Below are 11,577 nucleotides of genomic sequence, written 5' to 3'. Positions count from 1 at the left end.
AGTCCCCGGATACATACAGAATAGGGCAACACTGTGCAGCACAACTCCGATAAGCACTTTGTCAGCAAACGTTGTGTGGATGAGGGCCCACAAACCAGCGGCATAAATACGGCCATACTGAAATTATACACCATAGAGTTATAAAAGCAAAGAACACTCATTTTACTGACAGGATTATTGTTTCTCGGAGGGTCCAGAAAAGGGAACATTGTGTAGTCATGTGAAAACTTTAATGCTGTTACAAAATGAAACCATTACAAAATGAACACTTTTGTCCTTCTCATTATTTAAAGTTTTTTTTCATATTCATAGCCAAGAAGTGTAATACTGGCTGCTCTCTATCTGTATCTATGTTTCTCTGCTGTTACGTTTCCCCCAACCCTGTGCCCAGACTACCCCCCCAACCCCGTGAACGTCCCATTCACCCTGTTAGACCAGGGGGTGCGCAACCCCAGTCCTGGAGGGCCGGTCTGTGTGCTGGTTTTTGTTCCAACCAGTTACCTGAGTTTGACTTCTCTATGCTGCTTAAGCACCCTGCATGAGTACACTCCAGTGTTTGAGCACAGTAGAATATTTAGGATCACTTGCAGTCCTGGTGTTTATACAAACGTCAGTTTAAAATATCCAGAACAGGGGGGCTGGAGCCTATCCCAGCATACATTGGGTGAAAGGGAGGAATACACCCTGGACAGGTCGTCCATTGCAGGGCACACACACCATTCACTCACACACTCATACCCACGGGCAATTTAGACTCTCCAATCAGCCTAACCTGCATGTCTTTGGACCGTGGGAGGAAACCGGAGTACCCGGAGGAAACCCACGCAGACACGGGGAGAACATGCAGACTCCGCACAGAGAGGCCCCGGCCGACGGGGATTCGAACCCAGGACCTCCTTGCTGTGAGGCGGCAGTGCTACCCACTGCACAATCATAAAATATGATTTATATGATAAAATATGATTTATAGCAGAAGTTGGTACAAAACCCTGAAACCAGATCAGCTCTTGTTATGCACCCCAGTCAGACACAGTGCTAAGGCATTACATGTTAAGTGCTAAGGCATTACACGTTCAGTGCTAAGGCATTACACGTTCAGTGCTAAGGCATTACACGTCCAGTGCTAAGGCATTACACGTTCAGTGCTAAGGCATTACACGTCCAGTGCTAAGGCATTACACGTCCAGTGCTAAGGCATTACACGTCCAGTGCTAAGGCATTACACGTCCAGTGCTAAGGCATTACACGTTCAGTGCTAAGGCATTACACGTTATGCGAGTGCAGGCTTACTGTCGTGCAAAGGCATCTGTAATGACACTCCATGTCTACGTTCACAGAAGCATCCAGAACAGCACTATTATCCCTCGCCCTTGGAGAGCTGCAAAAGAGGCCGGTTCATGTCTTCACTCTGAAAACCCTCGACCAGATCTGCCCCGAGACCCCGGCGAACCCCCAATCGACCGCTTGACAGATCAGTGAAGCAGCGAGCAGTAACTAAATCTGGTGGCCAAGGGCGAGATTGAATGGCACAGATAAAGAGTGATTCTCACTGCCCTCGACAGCTCTGAAAATCAGTCGAAAAATTGCAGAAAATGTGTACGCGTGTGGCGTGGCTTGCATGGTGGAGAGTAGCCACAGACCTGCTTCTGTGTGAGCTGTGAATCCGGGCAATTTAGGTCATTACGAAGAACTGACACAAGTCACTCATACGTACTGACACAAGTCACTCATACGTACTGACACAAGTCACTCACACGTACTGACACAAGTCACTCACACGTACTGACACAAGTCACTCACACGTACTGACACAAGTCACTCACACGTACTGACACAAGTCACTCATACGTACTGACACAAGTCACTCACACGTACTGACACAAGTCACTCACACGTACTGACACAAGTCACTCATACGTACTGACACAAGTCACTCATACGTAGCTGACACAAGTCACTCTTACGTACCTGCAACGGGAAGATATTCGGTTTGAGAGCGCGTCATAGCCTACCCAACGGGAATGTAGGTAGTTCGGTTATTTGTTCAGAAAGAGCACAGCAACTCCTTGTAAAATTTAGATCTTTATTTCTTTGAAATAACATGATGTCAAAGAGAATTCTGTTATATTTCATACACGTAAAAAAAAAAAAAAAAAGTTCACACATTGAATATACATCACAGGATGAAGAAATGCTTTTTTCTCTTTTTTTCCTCTTTTGGTTTGCAGACACGAACGCAACGGAAAACAGTACAAATGGATGGCCTCCTCTGTGATGCCTGGACCTTTCCCCTGTTCCTTTCAATCTACAGACATTTGGAAGAAAGTGCTATATATTTCAGATTTCTTTGTAATTTTGTACAACTACAAAATGAAAATGCTTTGATGGGAGGCAACGTCGGCTCTGTAGTACCACAGCGGTTTCAGTTTTCTGTTCAAAACAAACTTCATTGGACAGTTTTGATTGACTATCGATAAGTCTGAGCCAGGGTATTTAGAGAATGAAAGGTAAAATGCTGAGTAGGCATCTGTGCTCATTTTAAATATATGAATACAGTTATGTACGGGGTTTGGGGTTTGGGGGGGGAAAACAAAACCATCTCTTGAGGCTGCACCGCAGAGCCAGGTCTGTCTACCTGGTGAATCCAAAATGGCAGTTTCAGAAAACTGAAGTTGTTGTTTTTTAAAAATATATGTAATTCATAAGAGTCCCAAGACGGCGGTCCCCTGCCCCTGGAGTGGAAGCTGCTGGATATCCGCTGGTGAGAGTGCATGAGGAGCACGGGCGGGGGGGGGGGGGAAATGGCGTTTTAAACAAGGAACGGACCTCAACTTCCAGCCCGCAGAACATCGTAGGCACGGCAACAGAAAGGGCCGACCGCGCGAACGTTTCTGTTCGGCCAATCACGCGCTGGCGGCGCCTCACCCCAGCACCCGCGAAAAAACGTCCGAGGAGCGCCACGAAACATAGCGAACCGTCCAGTAGTTACACTTCCTGTTCCGTCATGTGTGATGTCACAGGCAATAAGAATTCTCCCGCGACAGGGGGGGGGGGGCAGGATAGCTACTACACCGGGGACGGCCATTTTGAACAGAACCCCGTACCGTTAATATCAGTCTTGTTACGGCGGAGAGTGAGAGGGTTCGGCTGAGGAATTTAGCCACATCGAGTTGCTTAGTTTGCACTGTTACTCCCAAAAACACACTCCTATTTCTATCAACGTACGTGTGGATAATCAAAAATAAATAAAATAGTAATACGTGTGTGTGTGTGTGGGGGGGGGGGGGGGGGGGGTAATTGTCATAAAATGCATAAATATTATTAATTTCTTTGAAATCAATACGTATATAAAAGTATTACTCTTCAGAGCTGAAAGGACGATAATTTTGGTATTTCATAAAGGCACCAAGAGCAGAAGATTAACCCATTTCCGTACTCCTTACATCTCTCCCCCGATTAACAGACAGCGAAATCATAATTATAATATAACGACGTTAATATTAATTACACAATAATAATCACAACAACAACAACAACAACAACAACAACAGAGCAGCCATGAAAGAAGTGGGTAAACGGCGAAAAAAACGCTGGCGTAATTATGCGCTGGAGAAAAGACCCAAATGAAATAACCGATAAACTTTAAAATGGCCTCCTTGTACAGTCGCCATTTTGTCCCATAAATGTAAGGCGTTGCTGTGTCATTTTGTCAACTCAACCCCCCCCCCCTCACCCCCTCACTTGAATTCACTGTTCTTTGTTGACACCCCCCGCAGTTAGCCGATCTTATTTCGACATAATTCCTCCAATGACCCATTTTCAAGCAGGGGCATTATTCAAATCTCTGGCACTTTGTTGTTGCTGTTTTTTTTTTTTTTTTTTTTTTTTTTTTTTTCTTAAACCACTGAGATTCCAAGACGGTTTGTAAACGATATGCTCAGGGAAAAGGGAAGGTAAAACTTGCTGAGGCACATTTTTACAAAAAAAAAACTAAAAAATAGTTTTAACAGCTAATAGTATTAACAGCTTCAAGGGAATGGACTTGATATTGTGATGACGTCATACCCTTGCGCCCCTCCCCCTCCCTCCCACCCGCCTCTCGGCCGACGCAGAGTCGTGGGGGTTGCCGGGGGCGACCGCCCAACGATGCGCGACCGGACGCAAGATTCCGGAATCGCGGAAGATTCCCACAGCAGCTCATTTACATCTCATTTGCATGTGTGCCAAAAAGGGGCCAATCGGGACCCTGTCCCCGTGACTGCCCCGTGGTCACGTGACCAGGAAGGGGAAGTGAGTGCGGACTAGCGGTGGGGGTGGGAGCTGGGAAGCTGGCTGGAGTGGAGGTTGGCAGGGGGGAGTGGAGGGGAGGGGGAGGGCACAGGGGCAGGAGGAGGGGCACGGGGGCAGGGGCAGGGGCAGGGGGCTACATCTCGTGGGCAGAGGCGTGGTGCTGGGCGACCCCGTTGGTCTGGGCGTTGCCCTCGTTGAGGCGGCGGACCCTGTACACCTCGTAGTGGATGCTGCTGGTGATGTCTTTGATGTTCTGCATGTGGGTCCTGAGAGAGAGAGAGGGGGGGGGGGGGGGAGAGAGGGGGGGAGGGAGAGAGAGAGAGAGACCAAACCCACAGCAGGGATGAGCAGGAGGGGTGCTGCTGTACATACACACACACACACTCACACACACACTCACACTCACACACACACACACTCACACACTCACAGAGTACATGCACACAGACATGCACACACATGTACACACTCGCTTTCTCTCACACACACACACACACAGGCTTGCACACGCACACACACACACAGTATGCCTAGGAACTCTCCAACAAAGACATGACACAGCACATTTTCTGATTAGCAGGCAGCTCACGTACCTAATCAGAAGATCCCGCAAATAGGCAAACTCACAGTGGCCAATGTTTTCAACTGCAAAGGAAACAATGAATTCTGTTACAGTCACGCCATTTTTTACATCCTTCTTTAAACAACGTTTTTGCAGTTTTACCATAACAGTTTGGTCATATAAGTAAAATGCTCAGCCATTTTATTATAATTGCTGACACTAATAAATGCCATTTCAGAAACAGGAATTAACCATTTCATGGGCATTTGGACCATCTAGGGCCGCCATCTTTGCATGTCCAGATTCTGATAAAATATCTGATTAAAACTTATAGTGGAACTAGAGAGCACTGGGATTGATGACCAGGCTTGCCAAAGTGCCACATACAGTCTCCTATTGCTGAAAGTGCAGAGCTTAATAGTCCTAATTCTCAGCAATTTCATAACATTGACATCCAGAACAAACCAATGGATTTAGTGCAGAGCTGTTGGCTATCAGAGGTCAATTCTGACTGACTTCTAGAAATCTAGAAGGAGGGGGCAGCTTGCAGCCTATTGGTCTCAGGTGCATGAGTATGACCCAGAAGGTTGCTGGTTCAAGCCCCGGTGTAGCCGTGATAAGCTACACACAGTCGTTGGGCCCTTAACCCGTCATTGCTCCGGGGGGGATTGCCCCCCTGCTTAGTCTAATCAACTGTAAGTCACTTTAGATAAAAGTGTCAGAAAGAAAATGCAGAACTGCAGTTCTCCAGTATTTCCACTAGAGGGCGATGCAGGTCAGGGGAGGAGCAAGGACAGACTGCGATGGCAAGATCCGTTTCTCGACTGGAGATAAGGACTCAAGTTATTCAATTTATTTAACCCCCCCCCCCTCCGCACAGATAAGTGTGACGGGCTGACAAATTTGGCGTGACGGATGCGTGGCAGCCCCGTGAGGAAGTACGCGTGTGTGAATTATAGATTGTGTCAAGGTGGCAAACGGGAAGGCAAGTGCACCACGCCGAGCAGGAAATTGCATTTCCACCGTCGACGGCGCAGAAATCCAGTGCTGTCGTCTGACGCCATTTTAAATATGCAGTCTTTTTGCCCTTTTTTATTTATTTATTTTTTTTACCAAAAAAAAATAAAAAAATTTTCGCGAGTATGTTGTTATCCAAATCGACAGGTAGAAGATATCGGTTTTTTTTTTCCCATCCTTTATTCGCAGGTGTGTTGCTGTCGTTGTAGCCAGGCGGAAGAGAAGCCAGGAGACGTCCTCAGGTGAAAACATAAGGACCAGCGCTTCAGAACGCCCGCGCAGACGGGCGAGACTCCAGCCGTCGCCGACAGATGGAAGTCCCCTAATTATGAAGCCACCAGCACCGCTGCCCAAAATGGCCGCCGCCAAGCTGCGTGTGGAATGTCTGGTTTATTTATTCGCGCGGTCTCCCAGGAGACGACCCGCGACAGCCAATAGGCAGATCTCGGGTGGCGATGAGGCGATAGACAAGCGGCACGTTGGGCATGAGTGAATGAGCTTTTATTTTGACACGTTTATACGGCCGCTTTTATTTTGACACCTTTCGACGGCCACTTTTATTTTGACATGTCACGCAGCTCCACTCAGCTGACTGCGCAAAAGACGGAGCCATTGCCATCTCTGTGGCGCACACACACCGATATACACACACGTACATTACACACGGTGTGTAACACAGTGACTAGAACACACACACCCTCACACACACACACACACACACACAAAGACACAAACACACATGCGCACAAACTCTACTATATCCATCTTTGCTCATCTCTGAATTTCCCTCCCTGTCTTAGCCTTCATAACTGATTCCTCCTCCATTTTGAAACTGCGTGTTAACAGCTTTTCTCACAGGGTGGTGTGTGATTGGGTGTGATTGGCGGTGGGGTCCGTCTGTGCTTTTTTTAAACATGTTTAAAAACACTTTTTTATGCAAACAGCGGCCTAACTGGCATACAGAGAGAGCTTGGTCCTGATTGGCTGAAGCCCACACGATGTAAACACATGAGTGAGGGGGAAAAGAGAGCTTGGTCCTGATTGGCTGGAGCCAACACAATGTAAGCTTACCTTCTATGGTGCCCCACTTTGTCTTTCTTCCCAGAATCCTCCTCCCGTTGACCTGATATTCCTGGTCGCTCCCCACCACAGCAAACGGGATCATTTCCTGCAGTTGGAGAAGGGGGGCTAATGTCAGGTACTGAATTTGCTACACTCACATGCACTCTGCATAGTGATGTGCTTGTAGACAGTGGCAGATGATTTGGGGATGGTCCAGCGATTGCACCTGCATGGTCTGCGGGGTGTATGTTACTGTGCAGAAGCAATGTGTGTGTGTGTGTGTGTGTGTGCTTCTTACTGGGCTGAATCAGTGTGTGGGTGTTATTGTATTGAATCAGTGTGTGTGTGTTATTGTATTGAATCAGTGTGTGTGTGTTATTGTATTGAATCAGTGTGTGTGTGTTATTGTATTGAATCAGTGTGTGTGTGTGTGTGTGTTTCTCACCCGTATCTTCTCATTGATCATCCTGTCCTCTGTGTCCTCATCAAACTCCTTCTGAGGGTACACATCGATGCCGTTCACTCTCAGCTCCTCCCTGATCTGCAGGCACACACAAACACACATTCCTCATGCACTGTGAGGACCACAGACAATGTGAGGACTACAGACAATGTGAGGACTACAGGCAATGTAAGTACCAGAATTCTCACACACAAACACACATTCCACATGCACTGTGAGGACTACAGACAATGTGAGGACCAGAGCACACACACAAAACAGACATTTTACATTCATTACATTACATTACATTACAGGCATTTAACAGACGCTCTTATCCAGAGTGATGTACAATGAAGTGAATTCACAACAGCCCACACACCCCACCTGTGTAAAGCCACAAAATTACTGCAGGTGACCGGATGGCCCAGGAAATCACATATATAATTTTTCTTTTCATAACTTCAGGGACATTGTTCTAAGTCTCTGAGCACTGTTTGTGTGTTCAGTTGTTGCCGGATGTCTGTAAATGAAATGAGAGAGGAACTGAAGCAGTCTTTGTGCGGCACCAATCGTCACCACTATTTCCTCCATTTCAATCAAACTTCAGAAACTTCATCTCGAAAGGCTGCAATCTTCTCGAAAAATAGCATGAAAACATTTCATTTTAAAATGCAGAAAACACTTTAAACCTACATTTATTCAAACCAGATATAAAAACAAGCTTACATAGTAACATCCAGATGAACTGAACACCGTATCAAATTTTTCAAGTGTACCCATAATCCCTTCCGCTAATCTCCTGTAAGATGTTCATTATAATATATAAACTGCAAGAGCCCAGTCCAAATGAACCACCAGCTTCGTCAGACAGTGATGGTTGACCTTGAAGTCATAACACACGTAACACAGGAAGTGATGTCACGGAACCCTGCCGTGTCAGCAGAGCGAACTCCCTGAAGGCAGAGAGCTGCCGCGGCGCCTACTGTGAGTCACAGTTCCGGAACCACACCTGGCCAATCGTGCCCCAGCATGAACGTGAGCCTATCAATTTCATTGGCTGTCATTCATTGGGCCATTCCTTACATTCAGCGACGGCTGATGAGATGGAGCAGGAAGACACCCCAGCGTGACTTGTGTCTTTTGCCAGGAAATGCAAAAAATAGGGACCAGTAGCAGCTGGTCAGAACCCCACCACCCCCCCCCCCTCGTATAAGAGACCCAAGTTCACGGAACGGCCCCAGAGGGCCGGGGAAGCAGGCAGAAAAGAGCCTCCCTCTCAGGGCTAAGGGCCACGGGCCGCGGGCGGGGCACGGCGGCCCAGATGGCGGCTGTTTGAATCGTCCCCGCGCCCTTTCATGTCTGTGTTCTTTGGCTGCCCCTCCATTCCCAAGAGAGAGACACCCGGCCCCTTCTGTAAACTTTTTACAGGGCCCCGTGAACCGGCTGCCAAGATGGCTACGTCACGGTGTAGAGAGAGTGGAGGGAGGGAGGGAGAGAAAGAGAGAGTGGAGAGAAGGAGGGAGGGAGGGAGAGAGAGGAGGGAGAGAGAGAGAGAGTGGGAGGGAGAGAGGGAGGGAGAGAGGGAGAGTGAAAGGGAGGGAGAGAGAAACATAGATGGAGATAGAGGGGCAGGGAGAGTGAGGGGGTGATGGAGAAAAAGAGAAAGCTCAGGTGTGCACATGTGTGCTTGCACATGAATACATGTGTGTGTGAGTGTGAGAGTGTGTGTGTGTGTGTGTGCGGGCGTGAGAGTGTGTGTGTGTGTGAGAGTGTGTGTGCGTGAGATTGTGTGTGTGTGTGTGTGTGTGCGTGAGAGTGTGTGTGTGCGTGTGTGTGCGCGTGAGAGTGTGTGTGTGTGTATATCTGTGTACCTTCATTTTGAAGAAGTCTCTCTCCTCCAGGGTGAGGGTGTCGGCCTTGGCGATGACTGGGACGATGTTCACCACTTTACTGAGCCGACGCATGAACTCCACATCCAGCGGCCTGAGACTGAGAGAGAGAGAGAGAGACATTAACACTGCACTGAGAGAGAGAGAGAGAGAGAGAGAGAGACCTTAACACTGCACTGAGAGAGAGACATTAACACTGCACTGAGAGAGAGAGAGAGAGAGAGAGAGAGACCTTAACACTGCACTGAGAGAGAGAGACATTAACACTGCACTGAGAGAGAGAGAGACATTAACACTGCACTGAGAGAGAGAGGGAGAGAGAGAGAGACATTAACACTGCACTGAGAGGGAGAGACCTTAACACTACACTGAGAGAGAGAGAGACATTAACACTGCACTGAGAGAGAGAGGGAGAGAGAGAGAGACATTAACACTGCGCTGAGAGAGAGAGAGACATTAACACTGCACTGAGAGAGAGAGAGAGACATTAACACTGCACTGAGAGAGTCACCTTTGTTTAGCTCCACTTTCTGATACGCAAATAAAAGCACTTTAAAATGGAAAGATAAAATCACCTTGCAGGAAAGAGAATATAACTTGTTAAATAACATCGTAAAAATGAAAAGCACCAATCCAACATATTATGTTGCAGAAGTCAGAGCTATTGAAGTAATGGGATTTTAAAATTTATTTTCTCGGAAGATAATTTCAAGGCTGACAATATGCACTGTCACCACCAGAGGGCGTCAGGCCCCATTGTGCAGAATTTCCTGTGGCGTTAACGTTGATGCTGTGATTCCACTGCAATGGTTGTAGGGATACCTGCCATGTCTACTGTCTCACGGAGGTCCACAACGGAAAGACGTCTTGTGGTTACTTTGTCACCATTGATCATTTTTTAAGAACAATCATAGCATATGTTATTTAGGAACATGTGCGATTATACTGTATTTTAATTCACAAATTAAATCAGCCAGTCAGCCAGATGCACTCCTGGGCACAGTGTCTGTACTCTCTACCAGAAGGACACACTCAAAGATGGGCAGTAGTTAGACCCCAACTACTGGGTCACCAATCTGGGATAGGGAATTTAAGGAAATGTGGGATTTATTATTATTTTCTAGCTGAAAATGTTTCATGCTGAAAATTCCATCTTAATGGGATCCCTACTGCTGTAAGCTGGCCAAGCTGTATCAGCTGTATTCTCAATAGTTTCAGATGGTACTTATAACACTATTAGAGTGCTTATAACACTAACATCGTGCTTATAACACTATCAGACTGCTTATAACACTATCAGAGTGCTAATTACATTATTGGCATTTTGGCCGACGCTCTTATCCAGAGCGACGTACAGTTGATTAGACTAAGCAGGAGACAATGTGCCCCTGGAGCAATGCAGGGTTAAGGGCCTTGCTCAAGGGCCCAACGGCTGTGTGGATCTTATTGTGGCTACACTGGGATTCGAACCACCGACCTTGCGTGTCCCAGTCATTTACCTTAACCACTATGCTACAGACCCCTAATAACACAGACAAACGGCTTATAACATGTTCAGAGTGCTTATAACACTTTCAGAGTGCTTATACCATTACCAGAGTGCTTATAACACCAACAGGGGGCTTATAACACGAACAGAGTGCATGGGACTGACGTGAACTCTAAATGTTAGAGTCGATTTGGCGCTGAGAATTTTACAGCACTCTGTAATCAAACGTCCATTTTCTTTCAGGCCTCGTTTGCCTGAGTCACGTTTGCGAGGGAAAAAAAAAATCAATCAAATGTCCTGACGTTTCAGGGGAAAAAATGAGTCACTGAGTATAAATATTCTGCACAGCTGTCCTGCGCGGCCACGCTGTGACCGGGGCTATTTTCGGACACCTGGCCTCGCGATTAAAGACGGCATATTTGCTATGAGGGGTAATGGTGTGTAAAGCGCATAAAGTACATGATGTCATCCGGGGGGGTGTGTGGACAGACACAAAGATGGTGGACAGGCACAAAGATGCTATGCTTGCCCTCTGCTGGCTCCATTTTACTTTATCACCCACATCTGCGTCAGAGAGGGAAGACATGGCAACGCGAAGTACAGATGCAAGCAGGCTAGTCTCCCTTTCTCTCCCTTTCTCTCTCTCTCTCTCTCTCCCTCTCTCTCTCCACCCTCTCTCTCTCCTTCTCTCTCTCTCACTCTGTCCTTTCTCCCTCCCTCCCTCCCTACTGTACTGCACTTCAGGCACTCTACCTGTGGCTATCCTTTCTCTTACTCCCTCTCTCACCCTCTCTCTCACCCTCTCTCTCTCTGGCTCTCTCTC

General features: G+C 47.3%; 1 protein-coding gene across 5 annotated transcripts in view; it reads right to left on the bottom strand.

Annotated features, from left to right (window-relative positions):
• Nucleotides 1-3,733: 3,733 nt before the first annotated feature.
• Nucleotides 3,734-11,577, bottom strand: part of LOC133114479 (septin-9-like) — an 87,840-nt gene continuing 79,996 nt past the window's right edge. For all 5 annotated transcript variants that reach the window (XM_061223928.1, XM_061223931.1, XM_061223930.1 and 2 more), the window contains 5 exons: nucleotides 9,248-9,365; nucleotides 7,377-7,472; nucleotides 6,941-7,037; nucleotides 4,884-4,935; nucleotides 3,734-4,556 (listed from right to left, as the gene is read on the bottom strand). In XM_061223928.1, the coding sequence (XP_061079912.1) occupies nucleotides 4,424-4,556; nucleotides 4,884-4,935; nucleotides 6,941-7,037; nucleotides 7,377-7,472; nucleotides 9,248-9,365 (496 nt within the window). In that variant the 3' untranslated portion in view covers nucleotides 3,734-4,423. The remainder of the gene's footprint in view (nucleotides 4,557-4,883; nucleotides 4,936-6,940; nucleotides 7,038-7,376; nucleotides 7,473-9,247; nucleotides 9,366-11,577) is intronic.

This window comes from Conger conger, chromosome 16 (genome assembly GCF_963514075.1).
Source record: "Conger conger chromosome 16, fConCon1.1, whole genome shotgun sequence".
Lineage (NCBI taxonomy): Eukaryota > Metazoa > Chordata > Actinopteri > Anguilliformes > Congridae > Conger > Conger conger.
The sequence above is the reverse complement of the archived record's forward strand: the minus strand, read 5'-3'. Positions and strand labels throughout refer to the sequence as shown.